Below are 24,109 nucleotides of genomic sequence, written 5' to 3' on the forward strand. Positions count from 1 at the left end.
CCAACCTAGACAACATATTAAAAAGCAGAGACATTACTTTACCAACAAAGGTCCATCTAATCAAAGCTGTGGTTTTTCCATTAGTCATGTATGGATGTGAGAGTTGGACTATAAAGAAAGCTGAGCGCCAAAGAATTGATGCTTTTGAACTTTGGTGTTGGAGAAGACTCTTGAGAGTCCTTTGGATTGCAGAGAGATCCAATCAGTCCATCCTAAAGGAAGTCAGTCCTGAATATTCACTGGAAGGACTGATGCTGAAGCTGAAACTCCGATACTTCGGCCACCTGAGACAAAGAACTGACTCATTTGAAAAGACCCTGATGCTGGGAAAGATTGAAGGCGGGAGGAGAAGGGGACGACAGAGGATGAGATGGTTGGATTGTATCACCGACATGATGGACATGAGTTTAAGCAAGCTCCGGGAGTTGGTGATGGACAGGGAGGCCTGGCGTGCTGCAGTCTATGGGGTCGCAAAGAGTTGGACACGACTGAGCGACTGAACTAAAGGTTATAATATGTTTCTTTAGCCACCTCAGGTAGTTTCTCAGCTTCCTCCCTTTTCTTCTTTTGTTTTGCTTTACTTTCTTTGGGTTTATCATCTTGCCTTCTTTCATAAGTGGCATGGTCATGCCTCACTGAATCATAATGTATGATGTCCTTAAATTTCTTTGCAGCTACTGATTCTTTGTAGAATTGCTTAAGCTGATCTGCAAAATGCTCTGCACAACATTCAGGGCTTTCAGCTTTTCTGCAGCAAGCTCTTCCTTCTCAGCAGTTTTCTTTTCATTTATTTCTTTCTGTTCCTCTTCATTATCACTTTCTAGAAATCGGGAGTCAGTGCCAAAGTGAGACTGCAAATTCATGAGCTTCTGTCCAGCTCTGCCCTCAAATTGAGGTTTAATTCTGAACCTGTTGTTGTCACCTTCGGAACAAGATTCCTCGTCATCACTGCTGTCAAAGAGCTTCCCAGAGGCTCTACCCGTGGACTCTTACCAGTTCCTCTCCTGAGTGGCTTTGCTCCTGAGTGAATGTCTCCTCTTTCACTTTCACTACTGGAACCAAAGATGATGTGCGTCGGCTTGTCCTCTGGATGACCGTCCAAATTTGCCAGAGCATTGTGAACCGACTTCTTTTGGAGTTCTTTGGCTTTCCGCCTTGCCTCTAAGGCTGCCAGATGTTTCTGATTATCTTCAGCATGCGTATCCTTAGCACTGACACCTGATGAATTATTAACAGAAAGTGGGAAGTCAGTGTTGATCCCCTGGGAGTCTCTCCTTGAGAAAACCTCTGGTGGTTTCTCAGGGGCCTTGGAGCTGCACAGATCAGGCCTCCGATCAGAGCCCTCTCCTGACTTTCCAGTCCTGTGGCAACAGTCTTCATCAAGGCCTCTGCTGCGAGTCTTAGCACCAAGACTTAAAGATTTCTTATCTTTTAGTGGCAACAGACTAGAAATAGGATTCCTGTTTCTATTTTTCTCTTTTCTGAACTGTTAGGGGACACCTGCTTTGTGACCCTGGCTCTCAAAAGAAGCCTGTCTCTTTTGAGGCTGAATTTGGTTTTACATTTGCCTCCTTTGCATGTTGGAAAGGAGTCTGTTCACTTGATGGGCCATCAGCACACAGGGACCATTTTTCCATGGACATGTTCCTGGGTTCCTCAAGTTTCAAGGAAATTTGATCTTTATTAATATTGTTAGAGGTGACACTCTCTTGCAAGGATTTTTTCATTGATTTCTTTCCATAGAGACAGCCCACTCCTTTGAAGGCCTGAAATTTTGACTTTAAGGTATTTTCCTTTGGGTTCTGTTTTCCAGGTGGGTTCTCTTTTCCTTTTAAAAGAGAAGCCACAGTCTCCTTGGGATGACTACCCTGCTGGCCTCTGCGGAGGTCACCTGGAGTCCTTTGGCTCTTGGAGGCCCTGTCACGCTTGGCAGTGGTTTCCTGGCCACTGCTCTCAGTCTTTTCTTTTGGAGCCTCCCGGTTACTGCCAGCCGACTGTTCCAAATCAGCCGAAGTCAGATCCACACGGAGACGGTTTTCCATTAAGATGTTATACTCCTTACCGCCTTCAGACTCGGTTGATTCTGATACGGAATCAGCGTCTTCACTGCTACTGGACTCAGTCAGAGATTTACAACTAAGAGCCTTAACTCTGTGACTCAGGGCTATCTCGACTTTGTTTTTTCTTTTTTGTACTTTAATACAGTCATCAGAAAGATCATCCTTTTTTTCTGTTTTTCAAATGAGTGTTCTTGTTCATAGACTTTTCTATCTGTGAAAAATCCACACTGTTTTTGATCTTACCAGAACTTTTTTCATTGCAATGATTTCATCTGTATCTCCTGAATCAGAGTCACAACCATTTTCCATAATGTTATTTTCACTGTTGAGGCAAGAGACATTGTTTCTGAGGCCTAAACCTGTTGAAGTATGAAATTTGTGAAAATCAGATTTAAAATCATCCCTTACAACTTCAAAGGGATCATTTTCAAATTCATTGGAGGACCATGTCGTTTTCTCTGTTTTCCTGTCTTGCAATCATTAGTCTTAATTCATCTTCAGAATCAATATCATCATCAAATATGCTATTTCTGTTTTTGGTAGTTTCTAAACCAGAAGTCTGAAAAAATACATTTTAAAATTTCTGATGATCATCATCAGTTGTAGAAGGTGATTTAGGAGGAATGGGATTATGAGGTGGTTTTTGTGCAAATTGTTGTATTAAATGCGGACTCTCCATTACACTACTCGGTTTTGATCTCATGGTTAGAGATGCAGCGGAACCCTCATTCTTCTGCACTTTTATTGTCTTCTTGGCAGGGCTGTGAAAGGCAGAGAGTTATCACTGTTTCTTACTCATAGGATCATTCTCTCCTTCCGGTTCCCAAGTGAGGCTGGATACAGGGACAGCATTTGTGAAATCCTCCCCTATCTTCTTTAAGTTGTGGCAGTATTTTGAGGGATCATACTTTATGATTTTACATTTACATTCATTCTTTACATGAAGGACAGGGAAGACTCTTCCAGTTTTTGTGCCCTGGTACTTCTGTTCCTGGCACAGTTTTCACATGGAAATCCACCGTCTTCATCGTTTCTAACAAGTTGGCGTGATGGCGGCATTTTAATAGATGTGAGGATTTCAGAGAACCCATCTGAATTTCCATCTGGGGCCTGGTCAGGTGGGCTGCAGTCCAGCCCTGGGAGGGACAGGTGACATGAACTGACCCGAACCTGATGTGTCTGGGTTGGTCTAGGACTCACTGTTGGGTCAGCTTATTTAATGACCTGAAGCCTCAGCTTTCTTATTTATTTAACCGGAGAATAATGTTATACGTATCTCCCGGGCTTATGTGAATTCAAAATGAGCCACAAGGTTGAGGCTCAGGGTTGACAAGGTTGAGGGCAGAGCCTGGCATGCCGCCCCTGCCCAGCGCAGACCACCTCACCGCAGTTACTTCTCTCCTCACAGTCTCATCATTGCCATTATTGCAGTTGCCCAGCACAATACCCTACGCCACAGAGACACATTTTTTTCCTTTTCTGGCCGTGTGGCATGTGGGATCTTAGTACCCTGACTGGGGATCAAACCTGTGCCCCCTGCATTAGAATGGTGGAGTTTTAACCACTGGACCACCAGGGAAGTCCCGCCAAGTAGAAACATTTACTAACCCGCTAGGATATTCATATTTTAAACTCCTTTAGGCAGAAGATTTCTTATTCACAGCTATTTCAGTTCCAGGTTATGTCGGCTCAGTACCCATGATTTTTTATGCAAAAGCTCTACAGGAGAAGGAAGCAGGAAGCTTCTGGCCTTTGCAGGGCATCTAGGCCTGGCAAGGTGTTTGCATTCAGTATCCTACAATTTGAGTTTCCTGTTCTGGTATTCAAAGGTTGTAACACCCTGTACGCAAATGAACCAGCTGTTCCCCTGGCTCCGGGCTGTTGGGTGTCCTTCATCCAAGGCGATTTGCAAGAATCAACAGTGAGGCTTGTTGTTGCCTTGCACCTACCTCATTTGTGTCTGCCCGTATGCTTTACCTCTTTCAGACTTCCTGTTCTGACCTTCCCATCCAACCATGCGTCGCCGGCAGCACACCTGGTTTTATTGTTCCTACAGATAGAGATTTTAGAGTACTAGGAATCCAGAAAACATGAGCCAAAACTGAATATCTGGGTCATGCTTTATCCTTTTGTCTAGGAATATTTGGGGATTTAGGGTTTGAAAACAGTGAAGTTCTTTTACATTGTATATACTTTTTTCTAAAGGGCTTCTGAATTTCTGAGACTGTGCAGAAGCTGTTTTTGAACTGGTCATGTATCTTTCAGACCTTATTGGTGTCTGAGTAGCAATACTTTGCTGATCTTGACTGATTCTGTGTTGGTTTTCCAAAGTTTAGTTATTTGGAAGCCTAGCTCTCCAAATTACTAGCTGTGTGAAGTTGGGATCGTGTGATGTTCTGAGCTTCTGTGTCCTTGTCTCTAAAATGACAGTCACAGTATGTGACCTGCAGAGTTGTCTAGACAGGATGACATGTCACAGGAGGATGACAATCGACCAGTCATGTTGCTGTGATTGGAGCGCCTTCTGTGTACCAGGTGCTGTTTTAAGCACAGAACTTTTATTTCATCCAGTCCTTCACAGTCTGTGTGCTTAGGTATCATTATTCCCAGGTAACGGACCAGGAGCTCAGAGAGGGTCTGTGACTTGCCCACCATCAGCCTGGGGAGTGACCGTAGTTGTCTGACATAACTGTGCTCCCCTCCTCTTCATGCTAGCAAGTGTAAGGAACTGGCTTAGAGCAGGAGTTGGCAGACTATTACCACAGACCGCATGTGGCCCACAGCTTGTTTTTTACAAATAAAGTTTTATTTATAAACACAACCATGGTCATTTGTGTGCCTGTTGTCTGTGGTTCTTTCTGCACTATTATAGAAGAATTGAGTTGTTGTGGCCAAAAGCCTACAATGTTTACTCTGTGGTCCTTTAGGGAAAATGTGCTGTGCATAGGGTGAGGCCTTGATGGTATGCGTGTCCAGAATGCATCCATGTTTCAGTCTTTGACTAAAACTGGGTCCTGGGAGGTAAAGAATTTTGCAAAGTCCTCTTTCTGATGATTTCATGTTCTTTTTATCATTCTAAGGAGCTTTGGGCTCAGGATCTGAACAAAGTCCGTGAGCGGATGACGAAGTTTATTGACGACACCATGAGGGAAACTGCTGAACCCTTCCTGTTTGTGGATGAGGTGAGTGAGCTCCCTGTCCTGTGCGCATGGCTTTCGGATTCACATCGTTGTCCTCCGAAGTGTATTTTCTAGGCCTCTTCCCTTGGAGGGCTTTGCTGCTAGATGTCCCTAGACTGACTCTCTCAGTCAAGAGCTGTTTTTTCCCTCCGGTCCTAAACCATCATAGCCTTTGATTTTTTTCCTCCTCCTGTGTTTAATCACGTAGGTGAAATCTTCTCTTTTGCCGCTAGAGGGAGCTGCTGCCAGTGAGCCTTAAACCATTACAAGCACAGCACTAGAATTCCGAGGCTTACGTGGCTCTTGCAAGATGTGGAAATGGGTGCACTTGGCCCTGCGTGAGGCAGCAGGGGCAGAGGGGAGCTGGGGAGCGCCGCTCGCCCCATGCAGGGTTGTTCCCAGGAAGCAGAGTGTCACTCAGGCTTCTGTTTTCCTTTTTAAGGGGTCGGGAACTGGCATATGAAATTTCCTGCCTTTTAGGTCTCATGACACTGGTAATGTTCTGTCCCTCACCTCGGATGGTGCATTCACAAATGTTCACGGTATTATCATCCCTAAACACTTGTATATGGGCAGCATGTACTCTTGTAGCCTCCAGTACTTAAGGATACATATTGCAAAGGAAATTAACTGTATAGGTCAGCAAAACGTGTGTTCATACAGCCTGTTGCAATCCAAGTTTTCTGCTTTAGCAACTTGGGTAACTGAGGCCAGGGGGCCGTGTGTTGAATCTTCATGTACCGTCTCCCTGAGCTGACACAGGCCCATAAGAACCAGTTGCCACCGTGCCTTGTGTGCTGATCCCTCCCTGTGTTTGTGACTCTCCTAGTTCCTCACGTACCTGTTTTCCCGGGAGAATAGCATCTGGGATGAGAAGTATGACGTGGTGGACATGCAGGACATGAACAACCCCTTGTCTCATTACTGGATCTCCTCGTCTCACAACACGTGAGTCTCCCCGCCAGCCTGCGGCCCGTCGGGCGGGAGAACGGTGGTATGGAGGGCGCTCTGTGGCGCTGCTCCGGCAGAGCATGTGGGCAGTGGGCAGAGTGCAGGCCCTCGCTGCTCAGACTCAGATATATGGAAGCTTCTGGAGGGGACGGGAGATGCTTCTGTCTTTCCTAGTTGGTATTGCCATAGTAATCCTTTTCCTGTGGCCCTAAGGAGCAAGTCGACAAAGCCAGTTTGCAGTTTGGGCATCTCATTCGTAGTTGTTGCTGTTGGGTCTCTAAGTCATGTCCTACTCTCTGTGACCCCAAGGACTGCAGCACGCTAGGCTCCCCTGTCCTTCATTATCTCCCTGACTTTGCTCAGACTCATGTCCATTGAGTCGGTGATGCCATCCAACCATCTCATCCCCTTCTCCTCCTGCCTTCAATCTTTCCCAGCCTCAGGGTCTTTTCCAGTGAGTCAGCTCTTTGTATCAGTTGGCCAAAGTATTGGAGTTTCACCTTCAGCATCAGTCCTTCCAGTGAATATTCAGGGTTGATTTCCTTTAGGATGGACTGCTTTGTTCTTCTTGCTGTCCCTCAGACTCTCAAGAGTCTTCTGCAACACCAGAATTCGAAAGCATCAGTTCTTTGGTGCTCAGCCTCTTTATGGTCCAGCTCTTAGGAAGGCAGTTGAATTAGTCACTGAACTGACATTTACTGAGATTCACCTTGCGCCAGGCCCTGGGCTTGCATTTCCACTGCAGGGGGCATGGGTTCAATCCCTGGTTGAGAAACTAAGATCCCACATGCTGCACAGTGGGGCCAAAAAATAGGAAAAAATGGGGCTGGGGGCAGGATCAGCCCCTGTCCTCTGTGTTTGGAGGGGGAAAGGGCCTCCTTTGAGTCTTAGCAATGAGTGGGAGTTAGTGAGAGAAGAACAGGTGGCAAGGCGAGGAGGAAGAGGGCTTCAGACACAGGAACAGCACATGCAAATGTCCGGGGGTAGGAGGAACTGAGCAGAGTCTAGTAAGACTAGAGCACAGACCCTGGGAGGGAGAGTGGCAGGAGACGAGGCCAGGAAGAGTCGGCTTGAGTGGAATCTTTGAAGCAGCAGGGAGGGCAGTGGGAGTCCCCACTGATGGCTTTTAGGCTGGAGAACAGCACACTCAAATGTGTCTCTTTGGGAGCTTGCCCTGATTGAAAAAAAAGGGCAGACAGAAAGGGAGAAACAGATGTGCCACTCAGGCTCTCATCCTCTGTCTGCTGTACAAGGTGAGAGGGTGGAGGCCTTTGGTCCTGGGCTGTTGACTGGTACTTTCCCGAGTGTCGGTCCAGACAGGAGTTGGAGAGAAGGCCCTTAGGTTTGTCTCCAGGCATTTTGGAAGACACCTTCCTATTCAGGGGCAAAGGGACTTCATAGTTCTCGTTCCTACCTTTGATTTGAGTACGTGTTTTAGAATGGCCAATCCTGCCAAACCCAGAAGATAGCTGAGCAACACAGACTCTTAAAGTGGGGGACATGGGTGGTAAGGAGGAGAATGGTAAAAATTGGTCTTTCTGCATCAGTTTTGGTGGACATAGTTCACGGGGTAGCAAGTTCCATTTATCCTGAGCCCGGCCTGGGGCCCTGATGTGAATGATGGCCCACCTCTGCCTTGTGTAGCCTGGGGGGCAGCCATCGGGGGTCGTGGGTTTTATCATTGTCCGTCAGTCTCGCTCCTGACTCCCTTCGACCACGTTTTCCTCATAAGGACACATGTTCTCCACCCAACCCTTGGTTTCCAGCATGGTTCCCCTTCACCTCCCAAGACCATAGCCTGAGTCTGAGGCTCCTGACTGTGTCTGCCACACGATTGCCTGTGTCTGGCCCAGATCCTAACTGGGGGGTGTGGTGGGGGGGGATCTTTTGAGACAGGAAGAACTCAGGGCATTGGGGGCTCAGGCTGAGAAGTTCCCCAGGGGTGCCCCGAGGTGCAGGCCTGCCCTTACAGGGCCTCTTCTCCTGCAGGTACCTCACGGGGGACCAGCTGCGGAGCGAGTCGTCCACGGAGGCCTACATCCGCTGCCTGCGGATGGGCTGCCGCTGCATCGAGCGTGAGTACCCGCCCGCCGGACGCTTCACGTGGGGGCCCGATGGTGGGGATGGGCGGGGCAGCCTGGGGGCGGAGCCAGGCACCCTCAGCATCTGGGGTGAGCGAGGCGGCCCCCAGCAGCCGGGGGGCTTTCCCCCGAAGACGGGGTCCCCCACGGAAGGAGGGACGTTGGGCCTGGCCAGGTCGGAGCCACAGCACCTTGGGCAGTGGTCTTCTTGTCCGGAAGGTGTCCAGATACAGCGGAGGAGCTGGGAGGCCCGTCGCAAAGATGGCCTTCCTGTCCTGCCATCCCTCGGGGCTGTTGTGAGAGGCAGGAGGGCGCCCTGCGCGGTTCAGCAGGGGTCCCTAAGCGCCTGTGCCTGCGTGCCCGCAGCTGCCCCACATAGACGACTCCAGGCCCCCGGACGTGGCTGGGAGTGGGTGCTTCCTCCTGACCCCCCAGGCTGACTCAGTGCCAGAGGCTCATGGCTGTGCCAGGCTGAGGAAAGGCCCAGAGCACCGATGTCGGCTCCAGTTTAATCAGAAACATTCATCACAGTATCAAACCTTAATGGCAATTCCTCCTACAGAGTGCTGCCTAATTTATGCCTTTTTCCCTGTTAGGGAAAAAGCAAATGTGAAAAAAATTTAGTTTGAAACTGTCAGCTCCTGTCTCCTTTGCGGGTTAAAAATACAGAGGCTGTTCACCTTCTACGTAACCTAGTTCTGTCTGAACATTTCACCATGAATCTCGAAAAATAAATCTCTCACTGCCCTGTAATGTTCCCTGTAGCAGAGAAAGCAAGCCAGGGTTTAGACAAGTCAAATCAAGATAAAACGCACGATGAATCTCTGTTAAAAAAATTTGAACTAGTGTCTTTTGGACGGATGTGTGGCATTACAAAGGGACCTTTAATTAGGCCACCCAGTCTTTCTGTAATGACGCAGGTGACATGTGCACGCAGGTGAGGCGTGTCCTCAGGCTGGTGGCCCCGATCTGGCCCCGGTGTCCAGGTGATGGAGCCGGCGCTGGGGCGGGGGCGGGGCACGGCTGGCACGGCTGGCACAGCTGTGGACTGGGGGTTGAGGGAGATGGGCGGGAGCTCAGGACTCCCGGTTCTGCCTGCAGTGGACTGCTGGGATGGGCCCGATGGCAAGCCCATCATCTACCACGGCTGGACGCGGACCACCAAGATCAAGTTCGACGACGTTGTGCAGGCCATCAAAGACCATGCCTTTGTCACCTCCAGGTCGGCAGCTGATTTCCTGGTGGTTCACCTTCAAGGGGAGGCCACTGGGGTTGGGTGGACAGACACACAGACATACTCCCCACCCCCCTGCACACCCCACATAGACACACACACACACACTCACACACACACACACATTCTGCACCTCCCAGTCAGACCCCACATAGAAGCACACATATACACAATACTCTCTACCCCCCAGATACCCCACATAGACACACAAACACACTCCCCACCCCTGACACACCCCATATAGACACACACACACACACACACACACACACACTCCCCACCACCCCAGACACACCCCACTGCATACATACACACATAAACACATGCATACTCCCCACCCCCCAGACACACACACACACTTCCCATCACACCAGACACACCTCACCTCAGACACATATGCACACACACAGTCATACTCCCCACCCCCCAGACACATACACACACACACTCCTCACCACACCAGGTATACCCCACCACAGACACACATACACGCATGCATACTCCCCACCACACCAGACACACACACACACTCACACACACACACATTCTCCACCACCCCAGATGCACCCCACATAGACACACACAGGAACAGATACTGTCTCCCAACAGATACACACAGACACTCCCTTCCCCCCAGTGCACACACTTATACACACACACTACACATAGATTCTCACAGATACACCCCCCCACATCAGACACCCGCAGCACACATAGACACACCCTGAGTAGATACCCCACCACAGATACCCCTCCAGCAGACACAGACACACCCCCACCCCACACACACCCAGACACATACTCTCCACACATACACGCTGACACCCCTTTCCCCAACACACACACACACACTGACACCTTGCCGCCTCGCTGACCCCTGCCGCCTGCCCGCCCACAGCTTCCCCGTGATCCTGTCCATCGAGGAGCACTGCTGTGTGGAGCAGCAGCGCCACATGGCCAGGGTGTTCAAGGAGGTGCTTGGAGACCTGCTGCTGACCAAACCCAAGGAGGCCAGTGCCGACCAGCTGCCGTCGCCCAGCCAGCTGCGCGGGAAGATCATCATCAAGGTAGCGGCTCGGGGCGTCACGCGCGCGGGGGGCTGGGGTCCCGGGCTCGCCGTTCTCCTCGCTGACTCCGCAGCTGACCCGGGCAAGGTCACTTAACCTCCCAGCACCTCTGTGTCCTCGCTGTCTGGGGGCTCACGATAGAACTCACACTGTCAGTGTGCTGTGAGAACAAATGCGAAGAGTGTGTGCGGAGTGCGTGGAACTACCCTGCCCCACAGCAGAGCCCCAGACACATTCACTCAGTGTCACTCGTTTCTTGGCAGCTCTTTACCACGTTCCTCTCTATCAGGCCCTCGCGATGTGCTGGGGCTGTTCCAGTGAGACCTAGGCTCTGTCCTTGCCCTCGGGAGCTCCCAGGGTAGCTCGGGAGGTGGACTGGAGGTGGACAGCTGCCCCCAAAGGACTATGTGCACCAGGGGTGATGGGGGTGGCAAGCTGGGTGCTGTGCGAGGGGGATGAGTGACAGCCATGAGCACCATGGAAAGGGTGACATTTGGGTCAAGAGACCAGATGGACAGTGGCTTAAAGCATGGCAGTTCAAGCCCTGTGTGCGGGAGAGTGGACTCTGCTCCATGAGGTTGTCCAGGGACCCAGGACCCTCTCCCCTTGTTCTGTGCTCTCCCAGGGAAGAGGTTTTCAGGTGAAGGCCTGCAGAGCCCCCAAGAGCCCACAGGTAGAATTCGAGGGGATGGCATGGTGGCATGTGAACTTGGGGCAGAAATGTTGCCTCTTTGTTAACACGTAAGCAAAACTTAGCCTTTCCTCCCGTTATCAGTATTGGCAACAAGCCACGCGGGGCTTTTTCACCAGCAGAAATCAGGGATATTTTCACATCACGTTTGCAGTTGTTGCAAACATCTCAAAGTAATGTGTGCTCATCACGACGTTGAAATTATAATGGTTATTAGATCTGCCTCTAGATATTATATGAGGTGTTAATAAAGAGGCATGTCTATTAGTATGTTACAAGGATTTTTACTTACTGTCTTAAGAGTTGTATTTCAGCATCATGGTTTCTCTTACAATTTTGCGCATTATGAATGTTGTTCTGAGGAAAGGATCTGTACTCTTCCCCAGACTTCAGAGGTGAGGTTCATGGCACAGAACTGGCCAAGCCTGCCTTTAGGGCACTGTCCTTGTGTGGTCGATGCTGGGTCGCAGGCACATGGAGATCCGGCTCACAGAAAGGGGAATGCGAGGGGTCCAGGGCGAGGGATGCCTGGTAGGCAGGCGGGACGTCAGTGGGACAGGCCCTGCCTCTCCTGGCCTGGCCTGAGAACTTGGTCACGTGCCCACCCCACCTGCAGGGGCACTGACACCAGCAGGGAAGCATCGGTGGAAGAAGCGACGTGGATTTCGGTGACAGCCAGCAGGTCCGTGGGAAGGATGGACAGGGGTTTGCCAGGCAGAGAAGGGGGAAGGCCCTTCAGGTTCGGGGTGCACGTGGTGTGTTCCTTAGATTGTCACTGGGCCACAAAGACGCACTGGGGACATTCCCTACATGTCGGGAGGTCACAGTCTGGTGGGGAGACCAACCTCTAAGCGGAGGAGAACCGAGCAGTGAGGGGGCTTCAGCTGAGGCCCATCCAGAGGGGAGGACCCTGGTGTGCCCTTGGGTCAGAGCATATTTGGAGGAATTGGCTGAGATTTTGGGGTAGATTTCCCTGAGACGTCCAGGGAACCTTCTAACATTCCAGTAGAACGAGAGGCAGAGGGGGCTTGACCGGGGAGCATCCATGGCTTCTCAGGTTTGGTCGGTGATTCTTCAGGGGGCCTCGTTGCCTCTCTCCATGACTTCCCTTTGTGTCCATTAGGACAGCTCTCCGCGTGTCTCCAGGGATTTCTTGGCTCTCTTTTCACCGTGTGAAGTAGCACACAGCCCTTTACAAGCGGTCATGGGCTCACCCATGCTTCCTCGTGGCTCACCGCTCTCAATTTCAGGGAAAGGGGGTGGAAATAGCGTCTGTGACCCAGTCAGTGAGTGCTGCACACTGGGCTGGTTCCCACTCATAGATGGTACTCAGTCTCATGACAGCCCCACAGGATGGGTCATCTGGGCCCCCAGCCCCCTCAACAGGGGAGGCCACAGGTGCAGAGGTTGACTCGGTGGAGGGTACACGGTTCCTGCCAAAGATGTCACTCAGGGCTGTTAAAATGGGGCGTTTACGTCCTGCCATGGCATGTGTCTCGCTTGGCCACTGCCTTACAGGACCCAGCAGGGCTCTGTCAGCCCCGTTTTACAGGGGAAGTTACTGAGACAGATTGTCATGCGCCCAAGGCCACCCAGTGTGGAAGGCGATGGGCCCGGAATTCACGCCCGGGTCTGACTCCCCATCCAGAGTCCCCTCCACCAGGCCGCCGCTTCCCAAGGCTTGTGCATGTGATGTGGGTGGTCAGCACTCACCCAGGTCTTCGTGATTGCCCTCTTAGTCTTGCCGATGGACATGAAGGTTTCAGAGCGGCCTGGCCACCTGCCCTGGGTCACACAGCTGATGAAGCAGCAGCAGGGCTGTTTGCACCCAGGTCTTCTCAGCCTATGTCCCCAGTGTGCCCGCCCCTGCCCTGCATAGCCTGTGCCCACGGATGCACTGTGGCCTTGCCTTTCCCTCTGTGTGCTGGAGAATGTGGGCGTGTCGTTGATTCACTGAATATTTATCAAGCAATCACTATCTGCTAAACTAGCTAAGGAAATTCAACAGGGAACAAAGCAAAGTCCTTGCCCTCATGGGGCTTATATTCTAGCAGGGAAGACAGAGGACAGTTAGATACGTAGCTACACACAGGGCTGAAGGGTATGAAAGTTTGCTAAAGAGTATGAGGGTTAATTATATCCAGGGGCTTGAGAGTGAGAGGGGCGGGAAAGGAGCCTGTGGGCAATTTAATGTCACGTAGACAAGGGAAGCGCCTCTGGGGCGGTGACACCGAGTGCAGAGCTGAAGGCGGTGAGAGAGAAGCCAGGCAGAGAGAACCGGCATGCAAAGGCCCTGAGGCGGGTCGGTGCAGAGGATGCTGCGCTGACGGGGGTGGAGGTTTGCCGGCCCCACCATCCTAACTTTGGGGCTCAGGGAGACGGGCTCTGTGTGTTCTTCCCTCAGCATAAGAAGCTGGGCCCCCGCGGCGATGTGGACGTCAACATGGAGGACAAGAAGGACGAGCACAAGCAGCAGGGCGAACTGCACATGTGGGACCCCATCGACCAGGTGTGGCCTCGCACGCCCCTGCTCAGGGCCTTGAGCGCAGCGCCCGCCGCCGCCGCGCGAGGCCAGTCCTGTCTCACTCTCAGCTCGCTCTACGTGAACTGGCCAGTTTTAGGAAATGGTGTTTTTTTTGGCCTTATGAATGTTTTATTTTGAAATAATTTTATATTCAGTGTAACATACTATAGATTTCCAGGCAGAAATGTAGACACACACACACACACACACACACACACAGACACAAAGACACATACTGACACCCCTTTCCCCAACACGCATACACACACACACACACACACACACACACTCCTCATACATCCTTCACCCAGTTTCCCCAAATACCAACATCCTCTCTAACCAGAGTGTGATTGCCATAACCAGGAACTGGGGCACTAGCTACATTACTGCAGACTAACTTACGGGCCTTATTCCAGTCTGTCCGCTGATGTCCTTTTTCTGGTCCAAGGGATGCAATACTGCAATTAGTTGTCTGACTCCTTAGTATCCTCCAACCTGAGACAGTTCCACTGGGAACATTATTATTATTATTACTGGCTGTGCCACACGGCTTGCAGAATCTCAGTTCCCCCACCAGGGGTTGAACCCAGGTCCCCTGCGTGGAAGCACAGAGTTCTAACCACTGGACTGCCTGGGAATTCCCAAAGTAACATTGTTTTTTGATAAAAATGAGGCGTTTTGAATGTTAATGCCACTTCTCATATCCCTTAACCTAACATATCAATCCATTTGAGTAGGTATTGATCAAATGGTTGATTGAAGTATGTAATTGATATACAGTGTTGTATTAGGTTCAGGTGTATAGCAAAGTGATTATTATAGATTTCATATATATATATGTAATATTTGTTTTTCTGCAAATATTTGAGTATTTTTTATATATCTGTTCTTATAGCCTAGAAATCTTAAAAATGGTTAAATGAAGAATTAAGTCATATTTAAATGTTGAAGAAAGGGTCTCTAGGCAGACTGGCTGAGAAATCATGAAAGTTTTAAAAGGTAGATGAGATAGAAAAAGACAGTCATGAAGACATGCACAGAGAAAACAATCCCATCATTCATAAAAGGCTTCAAATTAAGTGACTATGATACCGCATTGTGTCTACTTGTAGACATACTGAATAAAGAAGTCCTCAAAATGCTAAAAGAACCCCAGAATAATAGGTGTTTTAAAGGAAACATCTCACAGGGGCTCGAGTTCAGTGAAACCACCATAAATGGCTACAAAAGTGGGAAAGGCAAGTCCCCGGGGTGACGCCAGGCAGGAGCCTTGGGCCTCAGAGTTGATGGAGCAGAGATTCTGAGGGGAGACCTAATGCTGATCTTACTTTGTAGAAATGGACTCGGCACTATTGTGCCGTTGCTGATGCCAAGCTGTCCTTCAGCGATGACATTGAACAGACTGTGGAAGAGGAGCTGCCCCTGGTAGGTGGAGACCTCCTATACTGCTCCTTTCATCCGGTTCAGGCCTGGACATGCTCAGCCCATCCATGGAGCTGCCTCTTTGGGTACCAAGGCTTGCCTGGCTCTTCTCTGATTGGTTGGCTGGCCCATGTGCTTAGCCATTGAGGCGTAAGAGTTTTTCCTGCTCTCTGAAAGGCTTGATTGGCCTGTGCTACCTGGGGAGGATGAGAACATTTGATGCTTTGTTCAGCCCCACTTACTGACTTAGTTCCTGGCTTTCCTGCCCTCTGCCCCTGGGCTGCTGACCGTCCTTGGTGCTGTTCCTTGAGTGCAGCCCCCAGGGTATTGTAGCTTTCAGACTTCCTGTACAATAGAGTTGAGGCTGTACTGGGCCGTGACTCAGGAGGCCACCACAAATGGGGGCTGTCAGGAGTAGGTGGCTGGCGGGGGGAGGGCAGTAGAGGCTGGCTTCCCAGACCTCTTGGAGTGAAGGCAAGCTGAGGCCATCCTTGGTGTGTTACCCAGTCCCCTGAAGCAGCATGCACAGATGGACCGGTCTGGTGATGCTGGTCCTGGTTTTCAGAAGCCTCTCCTCTCTTTGTGGCCCAGGATATACCCCCAACAGAGCTGCATTTTGGGGAGAAGTGGTTCCACAAGAAGGTGGAGAAGAGGACAAGTGCCGAGAAGCTGCTGCAGGAATACTGCGCCGAGACAGGGGGCAAGGATGGGACCTTCTTGGTGCGGGAGAGTGAGACCTTCCCCAACGACTACACCCTGTCCTTCTGGTAATGCCTCTCTGTCTGGGCCATGGCCACCTTCTCCCCACAGCTGGTGGGATCGAGGGGCCATGTGGCAAGTGGTACCAGCTTAGGCTGCATTTGGGTGGAGCTGAGCTAGAAACCGAGGCTTCCCTGGTGACTCAATGGTCAAGAATCCGCCTGCAGTGCTGGAACCACAGAAGACACGGGTTTAATCCCTGGGTCAGGAAGATCCCCTGGAGAAGGGAATGGCTACCCACTCCAGTACTCTTGCCTGGGAAATTCCATGGACAGAGGAGCCTGGCGGGCTCCATAGGGTCACAAAGAGTCGGACATGACTGAAGTGGCTTAGCAAGCACTCGTGGGCTAGAAACCCAGACTTCATTTAGTGAGTTTTGGGGGGCAAGACTTGGGTTGAGTGAAGCCCCCGAAACGTAGTCATCAACATTAGTGATATTTCAGTGCAATATCAAATATTGTAAAGTAACCTTACAGAACTGTGGTGAGGCTATAGTGAGGTCATCTACATTAATTCATTAAAAGATACTTATTTTGGGGGTACTTGCTCAGTGCTAGGCACAGTGACTTAGCAGTGACCAGGCAGACACGGTCCCTGTCCTCTTGGAAATTAGGGTCTGAGAATGGAGATGGACAGTGAAAAAGGAATCACGCAAATAATACATAATTCTAGTTGTGACAAGTGCAATGAAAAAAATGCAGGACGTTATGAACTTCAGTGAGAGCGGGATCTGGTGTGATGTTGGGAGAAGAATCAGGGAAGACTTCCTGGTTTTCAGAAGCCTCTCCTCTCTTTGTGGCCCAGGATATACCCCCCACAGAGCTTCATTTTGGGGTTTATTCAGTGGATTTTATATACCACTGAAAGAAGTGGTATTTAAATTGAGACCCGAAGGATAAAAGTTCTAATATTAACAACATACAAATAATAGTGAGAGCTAACACCGGTAAGATGCTTACCATGTACCGGGCAGCACTCCAGGCACATTGTGTGTGTGTGTGTGAGATCTTGTTTCATCCTCAGGATACCTCTGTGAGGCAGATACTGCCATTATCCTTGTTGGACCACTAGGGAGGCTCAGAGGGGACAAGTCACTTGTTCAGGGTCACTTAGCTCATCAGTGGCAGAGTCAGGATTGGAGCCCAGGCTGTCTAGGTCCAGAGGGGCAGTTATGTGGGTAAAGGGGACAGCAGGCAGAGGAAGTAGGTGGAATGTTCTGGAATCCAGGCTCAAGGGGTAGCTTGTGTGGAAGCCCTGGTGGGTTCACAGAGCAGAGGGAGGCCTGTGCGGCCACACACAGCGTCCACCCTGGGGGCCGCGGTGGCACCTCTGGTCCGCCCTGCATGCTCTGCTGCCCGGGCACAGGAGGAGCCCGCTGGGCGGCTTTGACGGGGTCCCTCCTCCCGCAGGCGGTCGGGCCGCGTGCAGCACTGCCGGATCCGCTCCACCATGGAGGGCGGGGCCATGAAGTACTACCTGACCGACAACCTCATGTTCACCAGCATCTACGCCCTCATCCAGCACTACCGCGAGACACACCTGCGCTGCGCCGAGTTCGAGCTCCGGCTGACCGACCCCGTGCCCAACCCCAACCCGCACGAGTCCAAGCCGTACGTGTGCCCGTGCTCTGGGGGCGCGAGTCGGAAATGCCAGCCTTGCGGGTGGGCTGGGGCCTGCGTTCGCACGAGGCTCCTCACCTGCGCCCGGCGGGGTCTCTCTGAGTTCCCCAGGACGGCCGCTGTCCAGAAACCTGCTGCCCATTCCTCCCGCCTCTCCCTCCACCCCTCCCATCCTTTCTTCTGCTTTGTCTTCAGAGTCCCGAGGTCTGAGGCTTTGATTTTTCAGAGACTAATTCTGACCTGGTGTTACCGTTCTACTCATCAGAGCTCATTCCTGTTAGTCTGAAAGCAAAAAAAAGAATAATTGTAAAGAGAATATCGGTTAGGCCTTGCAAAGGGTTAACTAGTTCTGAAAAGAAAAGAGTAATTTTTAAGTAGAAGCCTGCTCAAGTGCACCGTTCTGAGGAAGCCATATAGCTGTGACAATTGGGGGATTTTTACTTTTCTTGTCTGTATTCAAGTGGATGGCCTTAAAATGTGCTATTTTGCATCTTTAAAATTAACTCCCAGCCCCTCTAAAACCCCGCTCTGTGTGTTTTCTGCCTCTGATTTTCTGAGGCACCGCAGTGGCTGTGTCATGCTCTGATGCTTGGGTCAGTGGTCTGGGAGGGGGTAAAAGATTTAAGTTGATTTATTCTCTTGTGCTCCAAGCAGACTCCCTACACCAATGCTTCACCCGAGCTGTGTCTGGGTGATTGTTTTCAAATTTGCCGTCTCTAGAGGGGATTTCGGGTAGGGAGGCCGGCTGTGTAATTTCCGTGGTGGGTTCCAGGGTCGTATTTCAGGCCTCCCGGGGACCCACCATGTCCTCCTCCGCTGCCGGTCTTAGCAGCCTCTCCCCTGGCCATTTCCCCGGGCCTGTGCTGCAGGTGGTACTACGATGGGCTGAGCCGTGGAGAAGCGGAGGACATGCTGATGCGGATCCCCCGGGACGGGGCCTTCCTGATCCGGAAGCGGGAAGGTACCGAGTCCTACGCCATCACCTTCAGGTAAGTATCTGGGCTGCAGCCACTTCTCACTCTGCAGGGGCACCTGGGCAGGGCATGTGGGAGAAGAAAGCGGGAACTGCAGGTGGGCGCTGAGCCTGGTGTCCTCTGTCCAGAGTGTCAGCTGTGATGGGGACGGTAATAGTAACAGTGAGAGCAGGGGCAGACGCTGACGTGTGCTTTCAGCATGCCGGGCCCTGCTCTGCATTCCCGAGAGTAATGTGCTTTACATGAGTCCATTTAATCTTCCCAAAACTCGATGGGGTGAGTGTGACCCGTACCCCTACTTTCTGGAGGAGGAAACAGAGGCACAGGGTGATGGAACAACCTGCTGAAAACATGCAGCCTGTTAGCAGTGGAGCTGGAGTTTGCACCCCAGCAGCGCTGGCAACCCAGATGGGTGGTGATGCAGCTCCGGTCTCCTCCCATCCACCGTTGCCACTGACTGCCAGTGGGCAGGCCGTGTCGACCAGCCGTCTCAGGGCCCTGATTCTCTACCCCAAGACACCTGAGTCCTCCAGTTTCCACCGAAAGCAGTATGAGGGAGGGTCAGACCCCATTCATCAAACTGCCCCTCCATCTCCCCATCTGCAGGGCTCCCCTGTGTGTTCTTAGTGATGGTAGTGGAGTCCTGGGTGCCAAAGACTGAGTTCCCAGGTGATGTTCTGGACACTGGGCTGCCTTCAGGGCCTTACCTATTTATTTTTATTTGTTTAGTTTTAAATTAATTTTTTTTTTCAAATACTTTAAAAAGTATTTATTCATTTATTTAGCTTTGCCAAGTCTTAGTTGCAGTATGTGGGATCTAGTTCCCTGACCAGGGATTGAACTTAGGGTATCTGTGTTGGGAGTGCAGAGTCTTAGCCACTGAAGTCCAGGGAAGTCCCTGCAAATACTCTTTTGACCTTACTGCATGGCATGTGGGATCTTGGTTGCCTGACCAGGGATCAAACCTGTGCCCCTTGCGTTGGAAGTGTGGAGCTTGCCCACTGGGGCACCAGGGAGGTCCCACCACGTCTGTCTGTCTGGTGCCCTAGGATGGGTGACTGGGCTGTTTGTGGTCTGTGGGCTTGTGTGGCTGTCACCCGGCTGCGGGATGTCAGCCCCGTGTGCTCTCCCCCCAGGGCCAGGGGCAAGGTGAAGCACTGCCGCATCAACCGAGACGGCCGGCACTTCGTGCTGGGCACCTCCGCCTACTTCGAGAGCCTTGTGGAGCTGGTCAGCTACTACGAGAAGCACGCGCTCTACCGGAAGATGAAACTGCGCTACCCCGTGACCCCCGAGCTCCTGGAGCGCTACAACATGGTGGGTGGCTGACCCGCCCGGGACACGGCGGGATAGCACGTCTGAGGTTACCATTCACCTGTTGGTTCATTGAGCAGACCTTTATCGAGCACGTACATGCGTCCCACACGGCTCTGGGTCCAAAATTGCCGAGTGGACGCAGACTCTGCCCCTGTGCTCTTACAGCCCAGTGTGGGTGAGACAGACGATACAGGAAATGAAGAACGATCAGAGCGTGTGTCAGCTGATAGGATGATAAGTGCTACAGAGAACAACACGCTGAGCCGGGTGGATAAGTGGGTAGATGATGGGGAAGGGGCTGCAGTTCTCAGGGGTGCTCGGGGGGGCTTGCTGACTAGGAGACGTGGGCAGACACTACGGGAAGTGGAGGAGACAGCCTGCAGCTGTGAGGAGGAAGAAAGCAGTCAGTGCAAAGGTCCTGAGGCGAGAGCGTGCGTGGAGGCAAAGAGGAGACGCTGGTATGGCTGGACCTGAGTGGTCCAGGGCTGGGGCAGAGCTAAATAAGAATGGAACTGCATGGAGTGGGGCCACACACAGCGGCTTTTATTCTGAGCCATTGGAGGGTTCTTGTTTTTTTGGGGGTGCCATGCCATGCAGCACGCAGGATCTTAGTTCCCTGACCAGGGATCAGACCTGCAGCCCCTGCGGTGGAAGTGGTATCTGGACCACCAGGGAAGTCCCCGCTGTGGGGTTCTGAGTGGTGAAGGGAGCCAATCTGATTACCATGTCCCAGTTCCTGTCAGATAGATTCAGTATGTTATTGAAAGGAGATTGTGCACTGTCAGGAACCGCGTGTAGATGCTGGGAGAGCACGGTGGAGCGCCGTCAGCCCTCGGCACATTCAGGTTCTAGAAGGGGGAGTGGGTGGCACATAGCCACGTAAATACGATGCCCCCAGGCAGGCGAGAACAGGATGGGGCGCTGTGGGGTGGGCACTGCATTAGACGGGGGCCAGAGAGCTGGGAGCGGGCCTCCTGCAGAGGGTGGGAAGGCAGCCGGGGGGCGGCGTGGCTGGGGAGCTGTGAAGGTGGTGGGGGCAGGCGGGCGCAGGACTGCACTGTGGGCTGGGGCTGCAGCCCAGTGGGGGCCTGGGAAGGGCAGGAGGGGTCTCCAGTGTGTGCTGGTGAAGCTCTACCGCCCGCTCTGCGGAGAGAAGCCCTGCTTTGTGGCATTTGCCACTTTCTGTGCTCTGAGTACGCCTGCAGTGGCCAGTTTCAAGCTGCCGGCATTGAAGGTGGGTCAGGAAGGGTGGTGAGCTTGCTCCAGGACACCCGTGCCTCTCAGGGCTTGTGTGTTGACAAAGGAGGATGGCGCCTGGCATGGGGTAGGCCCGCGCTGGGTCCTCTCTGATCCTGGGGTAAGATTTCCAAGTTTTGGGGAACTTCTTAATAGCCTCTTACTGGCTCGACCTACAAGGTGAATAAACTGAGGCTTCAGCTCTTCTGCTAGAGGGCAGGAAACCATGAGGATGCCTAGAATCCTCATTCTAAGTTAGGGCTGTCCCGGGAGCTCGAATGACTCCATTTATTTTTCTCTCTTCTTTTACAGGAAAGAGATATAAACTCCCTCTATGATGTCAGCAGGATGTATGTGGATCCCAGTGAAATCAATCCTTCAATGGTACAGTGCAAACTTCTGATTCACACTGTTACTTAGTCACTAGACTGACATGGCTCTTGCAGGTAGTTCAGTGGTAAAGAAATTGGCTGCCAATGCAGGAGATGCGGGTTCAATCCCTGGGTCAGGAAGATCCCCTGGAGAAGGAAATGGCAACCCACTCCAGTATTCTTGCCTGGACAATACCATAGACAGAGGAACCGGTTGGGCTACAGTCCATGGGGTCGCAGAAGAGCTGGACACAGCGATTAAACAAAAACAAACAGATTGACATAGGGTCTACCCCCAGTTAAAATAGGGCAAGGGAATGTTTTGGAAACTCGGCCAAACAATTCTTGGAGGGGAGAAGAAATGACGATTGACAATGTGACATCGAGTTTCAGGGAAGAGGTTAATAGAATTCCATCCAAATGTGACTGAGCCTTGCTAAAATTCTGAAGTTTGATGAACCACCTTTGGGCCCAACAGCTTCTAATTAAAAGTCTTTCAAATGTTCCTTGCTCACTGACTGAGCCTGTGGTGTTTATAAATTCCATTTGGTTCAGCGACCCCTCTGCCGTGCGCACGCTATCTTGTATTCCCACCCTGGCTGCTGAGTCATTTCATGCAGGTAGGGCTGGATTTGACTGTGAGCCTGAAGCTCTCAGTTTCATCTTAAATTTAGCTGGAGCCTGCAGAGGAGCAGTACTGGCGAGTTTTCCATTTGGCTGGGCCGTCTTTCTGTGATTGGTGTACAGTTCTCACTTTGGAAGGCACACCCTGCTGGTGGGCTCTGTAAAAATCCGGAGATTTTCTTTTAAACTTATAATCCTTGGCCAATGCAAATCCCTTTCAGCAAGCACTGAAGTCTTGAAAAATTGTGGGTGCATGGAACCGGGTGTGAAGTGCGTTAGGGGACTTAGCCAAATAGGAAAACAAGCAAACAAACATTTATTAGAACTGACAGATGCTTTGGTTATGAGAATGACGCGGCCTCATGTCAGGCAGATGTCCGGGGATGGTGGAGATCATGGTAAACCGAGGACACGCCTCATCTCGAGAGCAGCCACCCCTGTCAGCAGCTGCCGTTTCAGAGCCCAGGCGGGGTCTTCTGATTTCTCAAGACAAGCCAGTAATCTGGATGTTTGATGTGAAATCTCCCCATTGTTAAACCCTGGTCACTATGCCAAGGTATCTGGAGGAAGTCTCCCTATAGTCAGTGAGCCAAGTAAAACACGATCGTATGAGGAGTTTGAGTGCAAGCTGCCAGACCATGGCGAGTACCTCAAAATACAATTATTATTCTTGTGATTGAAAAATGATGTAACACTGAAAAGGGAAACACTTTAAAAGCAGGGAAAACAATCCACCCTGGGCTCACCATCCTGACGCAGTAGCCATCTGCACCTGTGGGCGTTCTGTCCCCTCTGGTCCTTGTCCACGGGGAGATGTGTTTTACGGTCCCCACCCCAGCACCTGCCATTTCTATTCTTTGTTCATCTGCCACTCGGCCATGAGTGAGTTTCTTCACTGCTGATCTTCATGACCATTTTTTGTTGAACCTGGTAGGCCATGCAATTTCGATGCAGTACCTGGACTGGGTACCTGGACAGGGAAGCCTAGCGTGTTGCAGTCCATGGGGTTGCAGAGTCTGACATGACTGAGCAACTGAACTGAACCTGGACTGGAATTGTAACTTAAAGAGAGAATATTTTTTATGCTGTAGAATATTCTAGGTGACTGGGCCCTTTAGCTGTGTCTCCATCAATGGCCATTTGGGTTTTCTTTAGGTGGTGCTCTTCTCGTTAACGCTAAAATGAATTTCTTCACCTGTGAGGTCTTGTATCTTTCACTTTCTGTCCTTTGGGTGAGTGCTTAGGACTGGAGTGACGAGGTCAGTAATAACAGGTAACACATATTGATGACCGCATAGCGAGCATTGGGCTAAGCGCCTGATGGCTCATGAGTCCTCTAACAGCCCCAGGCATTAAGCACCATTTTTGTGCCCACTGTACAGATGAGGCAACTGTGCACAGTAGTTGAATGATGACGTAAGTGTGGAGCGAGGGTTTGGCTGCTCCCAGACACGCACTTGTGGCCACTCTGCGGTGCCACACGCCTGTGTGCTCATGCGATGGGTGGCTCATTTCTCTAGTCCATGAGGGACGTGGCATGAGGACCTCTCCTGCCATCCGTCAGGCTGGAGACTTCCTCCTTGTAGACGCCACTACGTGCCACCCCGTCTGCCACTGGCTGTACCTTCCTCATGGCCTTGGAGTCTGGCAGCGACCTGTAGAGTTTCATGGGGAAAGAGACAACTCTGGTCTCTGTCCGGTCTGCCCTTGAAGCAGGATGCGCAGAAGAGCTGGCTCTGTTTGCAGGTTGAGGGGTCCAGGTCAAAAGCTCCGGTTGGAGTTCCCGTGGCAAAGCTCACAGAACCCACACTGGAAGCATCACAGACTATGGTGGTAACTCATATTAATGGAGTCTTCCTCTGCTCAGCCACTTGCCAGGTAGTTGACTTTGGCCAAGGATGCTTCATCTCTCTGGACCTCTATTTCCTCATCTGTAAAATGGGGTACCATCGCTACTCCCTGCCTGTTAGGATTATGAGGATTAGAGGAGATACTGTAGG

General features: G+C 51.3%; 1 protein-coding gene and 1 pseudogene across 1 annotated transcript in view; one reads left to right on the forward strand and one right to left on the reverse strand.

The window, feature by feature from the left end:
* PLCG2 (phospholipase C gamma 2) overlaps positions 1 to 24,109 on the forward strand; it is a 164,550-nt gene that overhangs the window by 94,883 nt on the left and 45,558 nt on the right. Inside the window, exons 11-22 of the mRNA XM_044931908.2 lie at positions 5,141 to 5,242; positions 6,069 to 6,187; positions 8,180 to 8,265; positions 9,373 to 9,493; positions 10,404 to 10,572; positions 13,668 to 13,772; positions 15,123 to 15,212; positions 15,801 to 15,976; positions 17,378 to 17,578; positions 18,457 to 18,576; positions 19,698 to 19,878; positions 21,427 to 21,498. Coding sequence (XP_044787843.1) covers positions 5,141 to 5,242; positions 6,069 to 6,187; positions 8,180 to 8,265; positions 9,373 to 9,493; positions 10,404 to 10,572; positions 13,668 to 13,772; positions 15,123 to 15,212; positions 15,801 to 15,976; positions 17,378 to 17,578; positions 18,457 to 18,576; positions 19,698 to 19,878; positions 21,427 to 21,498 — 1,542 coding nt within the window. The remainder of the gene's footprint in view (positions 1 to 5,140; positions 5,243 to 6,068; positions 6,188 to 8,179; positions 8,266 to 9,372; positions 9,494 to 10,403; positions 10,573 to 13,667; positions 13,773 to 15,122; positions 15,213 to 15,800; positions 15,977 to 17,377; positions 17,579 to 18,456; positions 18,577 to 19,697; positions 19,879 to 21,426; positions 21,499 to 24,109) is intronic.
* LOC112580363 lies at positions 452 to 3,163 on the reverse strand (annotated as a pseudogene).

The sequence above is a fragment of the Bubalus bubalis genome, chromosome 18 (assembly GCF_019923935.1).
Source record: "Bubalus bubalis isolate 160015118507 breed Murrah chromosome 18, NDDB_SH_1, whole genome shotgun sequence".
Taxonomy (NCBI): domain Eukaryota; kingdom Metazoa; phylum Chordata; class Mammalia; order Artiodactyla; family Bovidae; genus Bubalus; species Bubalus bubalis.